General features: G+C 39.4%; 1 protein-coding gene across 1 annotated transcript in view; it reads left to right on the top strand.

Annotated features, from left to right (window-relative positions):
• Positions 1 to 12,864, top strand: part of EML6 (EMAP like 6) — a 260,325-nt gene that overhangs the window by 197,172 nt on the left and 50,289 nt on the right. Inside the window, exons 25-26 of the mRNA XM_081264735.1 lie at positions 6,246 to 6,334; positions 10,352 to 10,528. Of these exons, the coding sequence (XP_081120861.1) occupies positions 6,246 to 6,334; positions 10,352 to 10,528 (266 nt within the window). The remainder of the gene's footprint in view (positions 1 to 6,245; positions 6,335 to 10,351; positions 10,529 to 12,864) is intronic.

Here is a 12,864-nt window from a genome sequence, read left to right as displayed (position 1 = left end):
CAGATCCAGCTTGCCTAAAGTCCCTTGGCTTTCCCAAGCTCCCAGCCTACCCTCTGCCTCATCCAAGTCATGCCCACAAACGTCATGAAGACCTGTTTATTTAATACATCAAGCTTCTACCATTTGTAAAGACTTAAGCCAGAAAATATGGAGGATCTAGAAGTGAGACATGGCCCCTCTCTGTGGAACTTACAGCCTTTACAACTTAGTGAGAGACAAGCTTGGGCTTAACTAACACAAGAACAAGAACATAAACTGGGTAAGGTGTGGAGGGGTGAGTCATAGGAAGTGGTGAGCCCAGGCTAGGATGGGTCTAGTCAATATTGGGGTGGGATATCAGTGCTATAGAGTAGGTGACTTTTAGATCCTATTCTAGTGATTTGGCTGATGTTTAGAGGCTGGAACAGGCATTTAGGAATGGGCAGGGTTGGTGCTTTTAAAGAAGTCATGGTCCGTTTTGGAAGAAAAGCACCAGTACACTGTGGGCTCTGAGGAAGAGGCTCCCCGAGGGAATCCATGGAGCCTTCATAAAAGGAATGGCCTTCCAGGTGGATCTTTAAAGATGCACAGAAACTCACCAAACAGTAAAGTCAGGGAAGAACACCAGGCGAAGGGAATATGGCCTGCAAAGCCTCAAAGGTGGAAAGAACAGGAGGTTAAGAAGTGGTGAGTCATGCCCAGTGGGCAGGATGCAGGGGAAGCAACGTGGAAAGGCAGTAAAAAGGGACTCTTGCCTTATGCTAGGAAGTTAACATTGAACTTTATTTCACAGGCACTAGGTGACTCCAGGTTATTTAGAGCAGGGCATTCTCTACCATCTCAAGGAGGAAATGAACCTAGAGTTGGACAGCATCTAATGTAAGTCAGAGAAAGAAGTGACAAGGGCCTGGGCCAAGAAGAGGTTACTTCCAAGACCCCAGAGTATTTCTTAAAACAATAGGCAGAAACTAGGGCTCAGCAGTCTTTGTGCTGGGCAGGTTTTTGGTTGTGGCTGGACCTGCCTCATTGGAATTCAGGATATTTCAGCTTTATAGCCTGCAAGAGTTTTATAGAGTACAGTAGATAGAGGAAGGCATGAGATTTATTGTAAGAGGTACAAGAACCCAACAAGGGCAAAGGGAGATCAGATAAGTCCCTTTTGCTTTCATGTCAGGGACGTGCCAGCCACAGTGCTGAGAGCTTAGGCTGAAATTTATAATCAGGCAGGACACTGGTGCCTGAGTCACTTAGGAACTTGGGAGGCCAAGTGGGTAGGCGGAAGCAGCTGTTTCTCAAACCCCTTCTTTGATATTCCTTGTTTTATCATTTGAAAAAAGCAGTGATTTCCCCTTTTTATTCTCGTCTAGTTGAGATAGGGTACAATGATTTTTATTTGAAATCCACCGCACACAAACACGCCACCTGTCACAGGTGTGACATCCCACCACCACAATCACTATTAAGGGCTAAAATGCATTACTTCTGTTAGGAAGTGAGGGCCAAAAGAAAACGAGTTATATGAAGACAAAGTTTTCATTGGGAGGATTTTTCAGAAAATTATTTTTAATGGTGGCAAAATAATATGCAATTGATCATCTTGATCATTTTTAAATATACAGTTCAAGGCATTCATGTTTTTAGGCAACCATCACCACTAATCATCCTCTTTTCACCTTGTAAAACTGAAACACCATACCCATTAGACAGTGACTACCCCATCCCTCCAGTCCCTGGCAACCGCTATTCTGCTATGTTTTTACAAATAGACTATTCTAGGACCTCATAGAGGTAGAATTGTAACCAGCTTTTTTTTTCTTTTTTTGTAACCAGCTTATTTTACTTAGTATAAGGCACCCAGGGCTCATCCATGCTATAGCTTGTGTCAGAATTCCCTTCCTTTTTTAAGGCTGAATAATATCCATATTTTGCTTGTTTGTTCCTCTGTGGATGGAGACTTGAGCTGCTTTCACATTTTAGCTGTTGTAAATAATACTACTGTGAACCTGGGTGCAAAATATCTTTTCAAGATCCTGCTTTCAGTTCTTTGGCGTGTGTAGCCAGGAAGGGGACTGTGGGATCATATGTAGTTCTATTTTTAAGTTTATGAAGAACCACTGTCCTATTTTTGACAGCAGCTGCACCATTTTACTTCATCACAATCAGTACACAAGGGTTCTACTTTTCTACATTCCTGCCAACACTTGTTATTTTCTGTTTTTATTTTGATAGTGACCACCTAATGGGTATGAAGTGACACCTCATTTTTGGGAGTGCAGGGGTTGGGAGAGCAGGTAGAGGTATCAGGGATTGGACCCAGGGAATCTTACCCACTGAGCCACATCCCCATCCCTTTTTTTTTAATTTTATTTTTTTTATTGGTTGTTCACAACATTACAAAGCTCTTGACATATCATATTTCATACATTAGATTGAAGTGGGTTATTTTGTTTTTAAGACAGGGTCTCACGAAATTGCTTAGGCTAAGTTGCTGAGGCTGCTCTCAAACTTGCAAACATCCTGCCTCAACCTCCCAAATCATTGGGATTACAGGTGTGAACCTCCACACCTGGCTCACTGTCATTTTGATGTGCATTTGGAGAATTGTTTTTTGTTCTGTTTTTTGTTTTTTAATTCTTCGAGTGTGCAGGTCCTGTGTCAGATACTGGGGATTAAAGAGGAGTAAGTCCAGGATGGAAAGCACAAGATCTTGGCTAAGATCAGTGTGTCACTGCCATGGTAGGTCTTGGATAAGGATCTGTGTCAGGTGCCTCATCTAGAAGCCGTCTCCCACTTGGTGGGAGAGGGGCAAAATTTACTATGTCTATAATTCTACCCAAGTCCAGCCTCCTGGAGCTCAGACCCACAGAAAGGGGACTGGGAATAAGAGGAAGCCAACGTGATTGTGGTGGTGGGATGTCACACCTGTGATGGGTCCCTTCAGTCAGGTGAGGGTGTCAGACCAAATGGTTTCTATGACTTGAGTATAAAGTAGAATACTTGTGATTTTTAGAGAGGAATTATACCATTTGGAGAATAAGAACAGGTGTACCCATGAATCTTCCCTGGTTTAATTCCAGTCCCATTAGCTATGAGACATGTCATCCTGATATCCAGGTCCCAAAATGCCTGGAGAATGTGCCACGCTGCCTCAGGACCAGGCTACCCTTCCACAGAGGGGGCCTGGAGGGTCTGGCTGGGGCAGCGAGCAGAATTTAGAAGCAGGGATCTATTTCATTCCTTTGATCCTGTCAGAAATAGTGAAAGCATTAGCCAGAGCCAGCTGGCTCCTCAGGGTAGAGATGGCGCAGCTGTGACAGCCTTCCGGCCCTCAGCCTGCAGCAATTGCAGGTCCCAGGAAAACCGGAAAGTGCATCCACCTTTTGCAGAAACATCAGATACTCTGAATGAAAGTTCCTGTGTGTGATGCTAGAGAAATAATATATGGAAAGAGAGAAAACATGGAAGCATGTATTCTAGATGCTACAAGTTCATTTCTAGAAATGTGATCTTTTGCCAATTAACAGTTTGAGCCATCGTAGGACATTTCCTTTCTATTTTCATTGCAAATGGGCCTGATAAGTCTGATACATGTAGTATGACTTTGGGAATTATTCTAACCAGTAAATTATGTGGCGACTGGAATAACACATGTGACTCACTTTGTGGACAATAAAACTGTGTGCCTGAAAGATGTCTGATTTACTCTACCTTAGTAATGAGGACAGTGTTTCAGTCCCCTCATTCTGCATAAGCAGACTTCTAGTGATGAAGACTTGAGAATTCCGAAAGGATAGGGTTCCTATTTTTCAGAAGGAATTACGTATGGGTTTTATCCCATCTTTTTTTTCTTTGCTCCATCTCTGCCCTCTGAAGATTTCAGTGGTGATATATCTAGGTCTGTATGATATAGATATAGATCCACAGCAGCAGAGAGAAAAGAGTAATGACCTAAATATTTTCTCTATGCTTAAAAAAATACATAATAACAACAGCAGTAAATTTCAGGGGGCTATAAGCATACCCATAAATTTGCCTTCCTAACCCAAGAATAGATTTTTTAAAATTATTCACCTCCTAGGTTAAGAAATAGAAACCCAAACTAGCTTAACTTTTAAAATAATAATGAAGGACCGTTCGCCAGAGAGATCTAGGAATATCTGATAGAATCTAGAACAGGAAGCCGTATCTCCAGAGAAACTGGCTTTAGGAATGAACTAGAAAATAGAGACTGAGCAAGCAGTTCCTCTCCTGTTCCCCTCCTCCTCTGTGGCAGCTGCTCTTGGCATCCACTGCTCTTCTGGGCCTGTGTCTGCCTTTGGCCTCTCAGCATAGTCCAGTCTCAGCTGCCCCCAAATGCATTCATGATCCCAAAGTCACATCTCATACCAGCTGGGCCCTCCTGGGTCACTGTCTGTGTCTAGAGTTAAACTTGATCATAGGGGCCTGGGCCTCAGTGGGAACCAGTTCTCAGAAAGGAGTACAGACAGAGGGTACCCCACTAGGTGTCTGTGACACCATGTGGCACTTGTGGTGCTTGCTCTGTGTTATATTCTTATAATCATAAAATGCCTGGATCACAATATTTTAGTCTTTTGTTGCTGTTCATTCAGATGTTAGATTTTCTTTAAGCAAGTATTATCTTTAAAACTAGTGTAAAGTGCACTGTTGGGATCATCTGAGAATTACAATCCTCTGAGTTCTCTTAGTATCTCTTAGCCAAAAATTCATCTAAAACTTTGCCACATTCAAAGAAGATCTTCACTGAATCCTTTAATCCTCTTCCCACATGCTTTGTTATCTGCAATCACTTTTGAAAGCCCTAAAAATATAATTGCAGATATATTTAGTTCTTTGGAAAAGTATTGATTACTCATTTTCTTCAAAAGCTAAAAAGACAAAGATAATTTAATTCCCTCTTTTCTCATTTGTATTTGATTAGCCATGAAGTCAGAAAACAATATCCATTTTAGAGGACATGTTTTCAGATTCCCTTGCTCCTAAGAGTCAAGGGAGCCCCCAATCAGCCATGTGCTAACTCACCAAATTAGAAACAGAATTCAGTAAAGAAATAAAAGAATCTTGCATTTAATGTATCACTCTTTAAGGTTAGCTGAGCTAGATTTCAGACCCAGCTGGTGCCTACTTAAACATTAAAGAATGTGATATAACCACAGAGTTCTTTTGGGGGGCATTTTTTCCCCAAGGACATTTTAAGACTACTAGATATACTTAGATGTGGGGGTGGGGGGTGAAAGAAGGAAGAAGGTTATTTTATGCAGACATATGCTGAATTCTTTGTAGATCAAATATTATGATGTCTGAGATTTGCTTCAAAATAAACTGTGGTGAGATGGTCAGAGGAGTTTATGAGACAGGCCTGGCCATGAGTGCCTAATTGAAGCTGGACAATTCCATATCTGTTTGAAATTTTCATAATTAAAAAAATGCTGAAAAATAACAGACCATGTATATATCTTGAGTCTTTAAATTTTTCAAGCCAAAAAAGATTATTGCCATTGTAGGAGGGAAACTAGGAAATCTATTCTTTTTCAATATTAATCAAAATTAAGATGATAATTCTATGTCAGACTGAAAGATTATATTTGCTTAACATTCTGTTTGCGGTAAGTCTCGTCTTTTCCAACTTCCAAGTAAGACAGGGTGGGGAAGAAAGCATTTATAGTTTGTTTTATGTGTCCTTTCTGTTTCTAAATTTGTTTGCTGCTATGCTGGACATCCAATCCAGGGCCTCACGCAAGCTGGACAAGTGCTCTTCCACTGAATTGTGTCCCCAGCCGCTCAGTTTCTAACTTTAAAGGCAAATTTACAATTTAGACCTGAGTAAATGCAATGCACACAAAAAGGATCTTGCCTCAAATGCTAGAATTTTTGCAAAAGCCATTTGCTTCACTTCATTTATATGCTAAGAGACAACAGGGGAAAGTACAAATAAATTGATTTTGTCAGTCTTTGAAGATTTGTAGCTATTTTCCAGTGCAACAGAGTAAAACATATCAAGCTTGATTCTTCTATTGGAAGGATATTCAAGGTCAAATTTTATGAGTTCTGTATTCTAAAAAATCACAGCTTTGGAGCTTGTACCTTGTCATGTTATTTCTTTTACATGCCCTTCTGAATAATTTAACATGCATTTACTCAATTTATGAGACTTTGATTAGAATGAATCAAAATAGTGGTAACTTATAATTGTATAATAAAAAGATAAATGCACAACTTAATCATCTGTCTCCTTTCTGTCATCCCAGGAAAATTATTGCAAGTTAATTCGGGTGCCAAAGAACAACTTTTTTTTGAAGCTCCAAGAGGCAAAAGGCATATTATAAGACCTTCAGAGGTAACAATCATAACCAAAGCTTTAAAAAATATATTTTGTGTATAGTTAATGTGTTAACTTTAAAAAAAAAACCTATCAATATTCACTAGTATGGATGACATTTAGCTTACCTTTAAGCTTGATCATTTCTTAAGACTGAATCATTGCTTAATTTGGTTTCCTAATTTCTGAGGACATGGAGTCACTGAACCATTGACAGACCAGGATAGAGTTGGCATTCTGCTTCATTTTTCTTGCCATCACACAATAAGTTAACACTTTGGATACCTGTTTTTCCATTCAGCATGTCATTTGGTGCAAAGCTTTTCATGAACATATATTTTTGAAATATTTTCTCAATGTCTATTGGTAGTAATAGACAATATTATATACAATAATAACACATTATTTTTTGAAAGAAGTGGTCCACAGCCCAGCCATTCCAATGTATCAAGTTGTTTTCTTCATTCTATGTTTTTTTCCTCGTGTCCTTATTATCCTCATATAATTTTTTAATTGAAATCAAAGCCTCTGTAGAATTTTGAATCATAAGCATGCCTTCCTGGAAGATAGGTTGCTTTCTGGGTTAGTACCTCTTTCAGGGTCTTGGAATAATGATCTTGATTATCCAAATGTCTTTCCATGATTAAGCCCCAAGGAAGTCCTCTGGATCCTTGGAGACAAGCTGAGTCATTTGTTTAACCTTTGATGAAACAATAGGAAATATTGCTTCTTTGGAGGAGGAGGAAAGGGTCTGCCACTAAGTGACAAGCCCTGGCCTCTCTGGCTTTTGTTGGCCAGTGTTATAAAATATCACAGTACTGTCAAGCACTCCTAAAGGCCATGGGACATAGGTACGTTCATAATATTTCCATTGTTTATAAAGGGAGTATACATGTCGTACTTAAGAAATACAAGTTGTCATAGGTGACCGCATTGTGTTATGGAAACTGATGATTACTGAATTGACATTACTCCCTAGTTCTAATTGCCTTATCCGTGATTAGTACTCATTTTAACTTTTTTATATGAAGAAACTTATACTCTTGAGTAAGATTCTTGTCATTCATTCACCAAACATTGGTTGAATATGCCAAGCACTGTACATTTTTTAATCTTCACAACAGCTTTAGATGATAGTTGTCAGTCTCAATTTACAGATAAGGAAATTAGGACTTCAAGAGAGTGACAACCACGGAGCTCTGATCTAATCTGGAGGGTCCACATGTCACTCCACAGTCTGGACCCTGAGCCACCTTGAATTTCTCCTGTGTACTTATAAGCATTGTTATACATCATTTCAGATTTATTTTTCCTTCCCTCTCTAGTACCCCCAAATTAGTACACCCAAATAAAATACAACCTAACCAAATGGTGGAGGAAAGCTGAGGCTGGCTTGGAACAGATAAGCAGTCATTACATAAAAGAATATGCACAAAAGGTAAATTTGGGTTATAAAGTTGACCAAAATGGAAGGGTCTTGCTCTGAAGAGTAAATTTGCACTTTCTGGTGCACATTTTATTATTCCAGAGACTGATTCCTGATGATGTGAGTTTGGGAGTCCTCCAGCTAATGTTTTCTTGGCCAACCTCCCTGGTAGTACCACTACTAAGATCACGAAAGAGACAGCTCCTCAGTTGGTCATCCACCAGCCCTTTAGCGGAGCATAAAGGGCTTTGAAAGTATTTTTCAAAAAGATTTTTTAAGAGTCAGCAATGATGAAACTAATATAAAAGCTTACCCAGAAAGATGTTGAATATGACAAATATTAAAACATCCACTTAAAAATCTACCTGATACAGTAAGGTGGGGTTAAAGGAACAATATACTAGAGGGCAAACTAGTGTGACTCCCCCTCTATTTCCTAAGCATGCTACCTGAGGGATGTAACCTCTCCATGGGCTTCAATTGCCTTTTCCACAAAATGATGTTGAATTTTGTAAAATGAGATTTATCTGTAAAATGAGATTGATAACTAGCACATAAAGCCAGATGTGGAGGATTAAAACAAAGCCATATGAAGTAACTGGCACACTCAGCAAATGTTAAGTGAATGAATGACATAATTAAAAATACTTCTCACTCAAGGTGCTAAGGAAGATGAGAGTTTTTAACAAGTTTATTTAATCCTTTGGAGTTTTAGGAATTACAAGGTCTTTTGTATATGTGTGTGTGTGTGTGTGTGTGTGTGTGTGTGTGTGTGTGTGTGTGTTTGCATACACGCATCAAGGATTGAAACCCAGGGACACTCAACCACTGAGCCACATCCACAGCCCTTTTTTCTTTTTTTTTTTTTCATTTTGAGACAGGGTCTCACTAAGTTGCTTAGGGCCTTGCTAAGTTGCTGAGGCTGACCTCAGATTTGTGATCCTCCTGAGCCACTGGAATATATTCACTACTGTGTCGGGCCAGATCATTCTTAAAATTCCATTTTAAATGCAATATTTTAGCTTCCAACAAGTTTAGGCATGTGCTTCCCCTGGAGAGCAGAGTGTCCAGATCTAGCATACAGTGATATGTTGGGGTCACTACAGGCTAAGCAGAACCAAGCTCACTCTCCTGTCCATCTAACAAAGCCAGCACCAGTGCAGGGATTGGAGATGGACAAGGAGGGTCTCAGAAAAGGAACCTGGAAGGAAGTCAGTGGCTGAAAAGCCTGTTTCCAGAGCCTGTGGGGGATGGTTGCCTGCTTCTCTTCCTGTGAAGGTTGGTGTTGTGTCATGAGGGGCTGGAGGACCCCACTTCTGCCTCAGAAGATGGAAGTAACTGCCAAGTGACCGACCTGGAGTCACTTCAGCCTCTGGTCCTGCCTGGGACTCTCCAAGTCACTGGACCAGCCGCACATTTTTGGTTCCAGTTCTGCATTGTTCAAGAGAAGCACAGAATGTTAAATCAGGATAAATTTTGACTAAAAAGTGTATACCACCTTATGAGGTGACTAAAACCCTGACTACATATTTATCTTAATTTCTCTTCTAAGCAGTCACAGCAAGGAAAAAACAGAAGAACTGGAGGCCAAGGGCACTAGCAATGTGCAAAGCAAGGAGTGGTCTGGGCTTTAACTTTAGCTATGATTCTCTAATGATTTTTAAAATATTCTTTAGACAGTGCTTATCTAAAGACACTGTAACACTAAGATGTACTAGCAGATCTCGAAAGAAAGTAAATGAGATAAAAATCCCCCCGGAAAGCCAAAAACATAGTGTTGTCATTATTGTTTATTGTTGTTGCTTTAAAAAAAGAAACGCCTCAATTTTGTCAGGACTTAACATATAAATTGGAAATCTAGCCATGAATTTCAGACAAAACAGTTTTAAAGGATGAAATGTATATTCATGGCAATGCAGTGTGAACAGCTCTTCAAATTTTGGGGTTAGTCTCTGTAGAGCATAAAAGATATTAAGCAAGCTGCAGAATCTTACTTTTCCCTCCAAGGAAAAACACTGCTTTGGTTCTTTAAAAAAAGAAATTATGTCTTATAATTTCTGAAGATAATTTGCTAAGTGATCATCCCATTAAACACTTTAGCTCAGTAGTGCTCAGCGCAGAGCAATTTTGCCCCCAGGAACATTTGGCAATGTCAACAGACAGGGGTGTGGTACTGAGACCCTGTGGATGAAAGCCAGGCATGCTGCTAAACATCCCACCTAGCAAGGGACATTTCTCCACAACCAAGAATTATTCAGACTAAAGCATCAGTGCTGGGGTTGAGAAACCCTGCTCTGTTTATGGCTTATATGACTGTACATGTCTGATTAAAAACTAAAAATCTTTACTATTATCAGATTTCTACAATTCCAAAATGTACCTTTGATTTAGAGAAAAATATTTGGATATTTGACTTCAGTGGTTGCTTATTAAAATAATGCAGATACTACTCCAAATAAGTAACTTGGCGTTTGTGCACCTCAGCACGTGACTCAAGTGCCTGAGGTTGGCTTGGTCATCATTTAGAACCACTCAGCTGCAAATGGATCCTCTGAAAACAAAAGAAACTAGATTGTGCAAAACTGTCATTTTCCTTCCTCCTCTGGCAGATTGAGAAGATAGAATGGGACTCATGGACCTGCGTTCTGGGGCCCACCTGTGAGGGAATCTGGCCAGTACATAGCGACGTGACGGACGTCAATGCTGCCAGTCTCACCAAAGACTGTTCCCTCTTGGCCACGGGAGATGATTTTGGTTTTGTTAAACTTTTTTCATATCCTGTCAAGGTAATATTTCATGTTTGTTATGTGTCCTTGCTCAGCCTCATTAATAACCCCAAAGCTATCTGTTACATCTAGGTGGATTTTTAAATTCTGAAGTAATAGGCAATCAATAATGTTATTTACAGTATCACTTGGGCTGTATAAAAAACCTCCTGATGTTTTGTTTGAGTGACTGACTAAAGTGAAATTCTTGTAGCTTAAAATTTCTTCTTGAAAGGGCTTTTAGAGGTCATCAAATCCAGCATCTTGCTGACTTTAAGTGATGAGTCATATTTATGACATCTCAAACCACTACTTTTCTAATTAGTACTAGCACACTTCCAGGGATGAGCAACTTACTACCTCACAAAGCAGTCCGGTTCTTTTTTAAAAAGTTCCAGTTTTTTTAAAAAAAGCTATTGCTCTGTATTGAGAATTCCTTTCTCCTTAGCTGATGGTCTGGCCTCTGAACCAACTTTGAACCATCATTCCTGTCCTCTAACAGCCTTTGGAAGTAAGAGGATGATATTTGACCCACTTTAGCCTAATTTTCTCCAGCCTAAACCTCTGTAGTTCCTTCAGTCATTTCCCACATTCTATGGTTTGCAGCTGTGCCCTGGCATTTATTTTTATCAATTCCTGCTTAAACTGTCTCATCTAGAACTGAAGTCAATGCTTCAGGTGCAATCTGACCAGCTCACAGCAAGCAGGACTTCTTAGAGCCCAACACTCCTTGGTTTTGGTTTTACATATGCATTCAATCAAACTACAATGACATCTGCTGAATTAAAGTCAAATTACAGATGTCAGTCTTTAAAATATTCCATTTATCCCCATCCTGTACTTAATGCAATTGATTTTCTGAGTACAGAACTTTATATCTGTATCCCTCAAAAAAAGTTTTCTCTTATTTATTTAATCCCATTGTTTCAGCCTATCAATATCTTTTAAATACCTTTTGGAAATATTTACTCTCCTACTTTTAGCATCATGTCATCTTCTGCTTTCACAATTGAGTTCTAGATCATGGAAAGACAAATAGAGAAACTAGAATACTACTGTAGCAGGAACCCCATTCTGACATTCCATTTGCTAAGCCACACATTTAGTTGCAGTTCTTTGATCAATAACAGAATCTTACATCATTCTGACTGTATAATCATGCAGCCTAGTCCAATAAGACTTTGTTAAATTACTAATGAAACACCCTATAAAAGATATGAGGTTAGTTCACAGTGAAGCCCTGCTGGTAATCACTTGATTCCTTTCACAAGGGCTTATTGAACTTCCGTGTGATATTTCATCCCAGAATTTCCCACAAATTGCATCAGATCATGAACCAATATTTGCCAGTCTGTTTGTTTTCCCTTTGGGACACAGAAACCTTTTTATGCCTGATGCCACCTCTCCTGATTTCTAAACTCCTCAGCTATTATTGATACTATTTCTGGAGTCTCCTTTGATGACATCTATCTTTGTGTAAATGAACCTTTCTGTTTTGAAGAGCCTTCTTTTTGACAGAGGAGATAAGTCAGTCTGCTTTCTGTTAATATTAAGCCATCAAATCTAAGAAGTATTCCTAACTTTTTTCTGTTTATCTTCTTAGTGTTTTACAATAGCTTTCCTGAAACTACACCAAGGGTCCATGCCAGACTTTTTTTTTTTTTTAAGGAGCATTGTTTTGATCATAACTTAAGGTTTCTTTGTTTTGTTTTTGTTTTTAGTTTGTTTTGGTTTTTTTGTGCAAGATTTCTGTGTTCCTCCGTGAGGATTCGCTCCTCCTCCTATTATTCACACTTTTCAAACCTGAACACACTAGTTCTATTGGCAGGCACTTTGGTTTCTTTGGATGCTTTTTTGTTTTTCCTCTTCATTTGTTAATATCTGGCTGGATTATTGTTTTGAGTAGCCCTAAGAGACACATTTGATTGTGTCTAGTGTCCCCTTCATTGTCTATCCCAAGTTCCAGAGTCACCTGGTAACCTTTGCCCAATGACCTATCCCTTCTCCTTCACTTACCAGCCTTTCCTGTTTGATCAGAATTCAATTCTAAGTAGCCATTCTCCTTGATACTTCTTTGAAAAAATAAATGAAATTGCTTTCAGGACAAGTCAAAAAAATTGATACTGTGATTTTAGTAGATCACAGTTTGGGCAGGCATTTAGACAGCAGAAACACTTGTGATACTATTATCTCATCCCTTCTAGGATTATTATTGGTCCTGGGATTTTAGCACTCATCTTCCTAGCCTGGTGAGGTGGGATATGTATATCATTTTAAGCTGTGTTTCTCAGACTCCCAGAGTTCCAGGGAATTGTCCTAGAGGCCACCTCAGGAAGGAGGACAGAGGCCCAGTGGAG

This window comes from Spermophilus citellus (genome assembly GCF_964194105.1).
Source record: "Spermophilus citellus genome assembly, chromosome: 13".
Lineage (NCBI taxonomy): Eukaryota > Metazoa > Chordata > Mammalia > Rodentia > Sciuridae > Spermophilus > Spermophilus citellus.
Note: the sequence above shows the minus strand (reverse complement) of the source record. Positions and strands in the feature narration are given on the sequence as shown.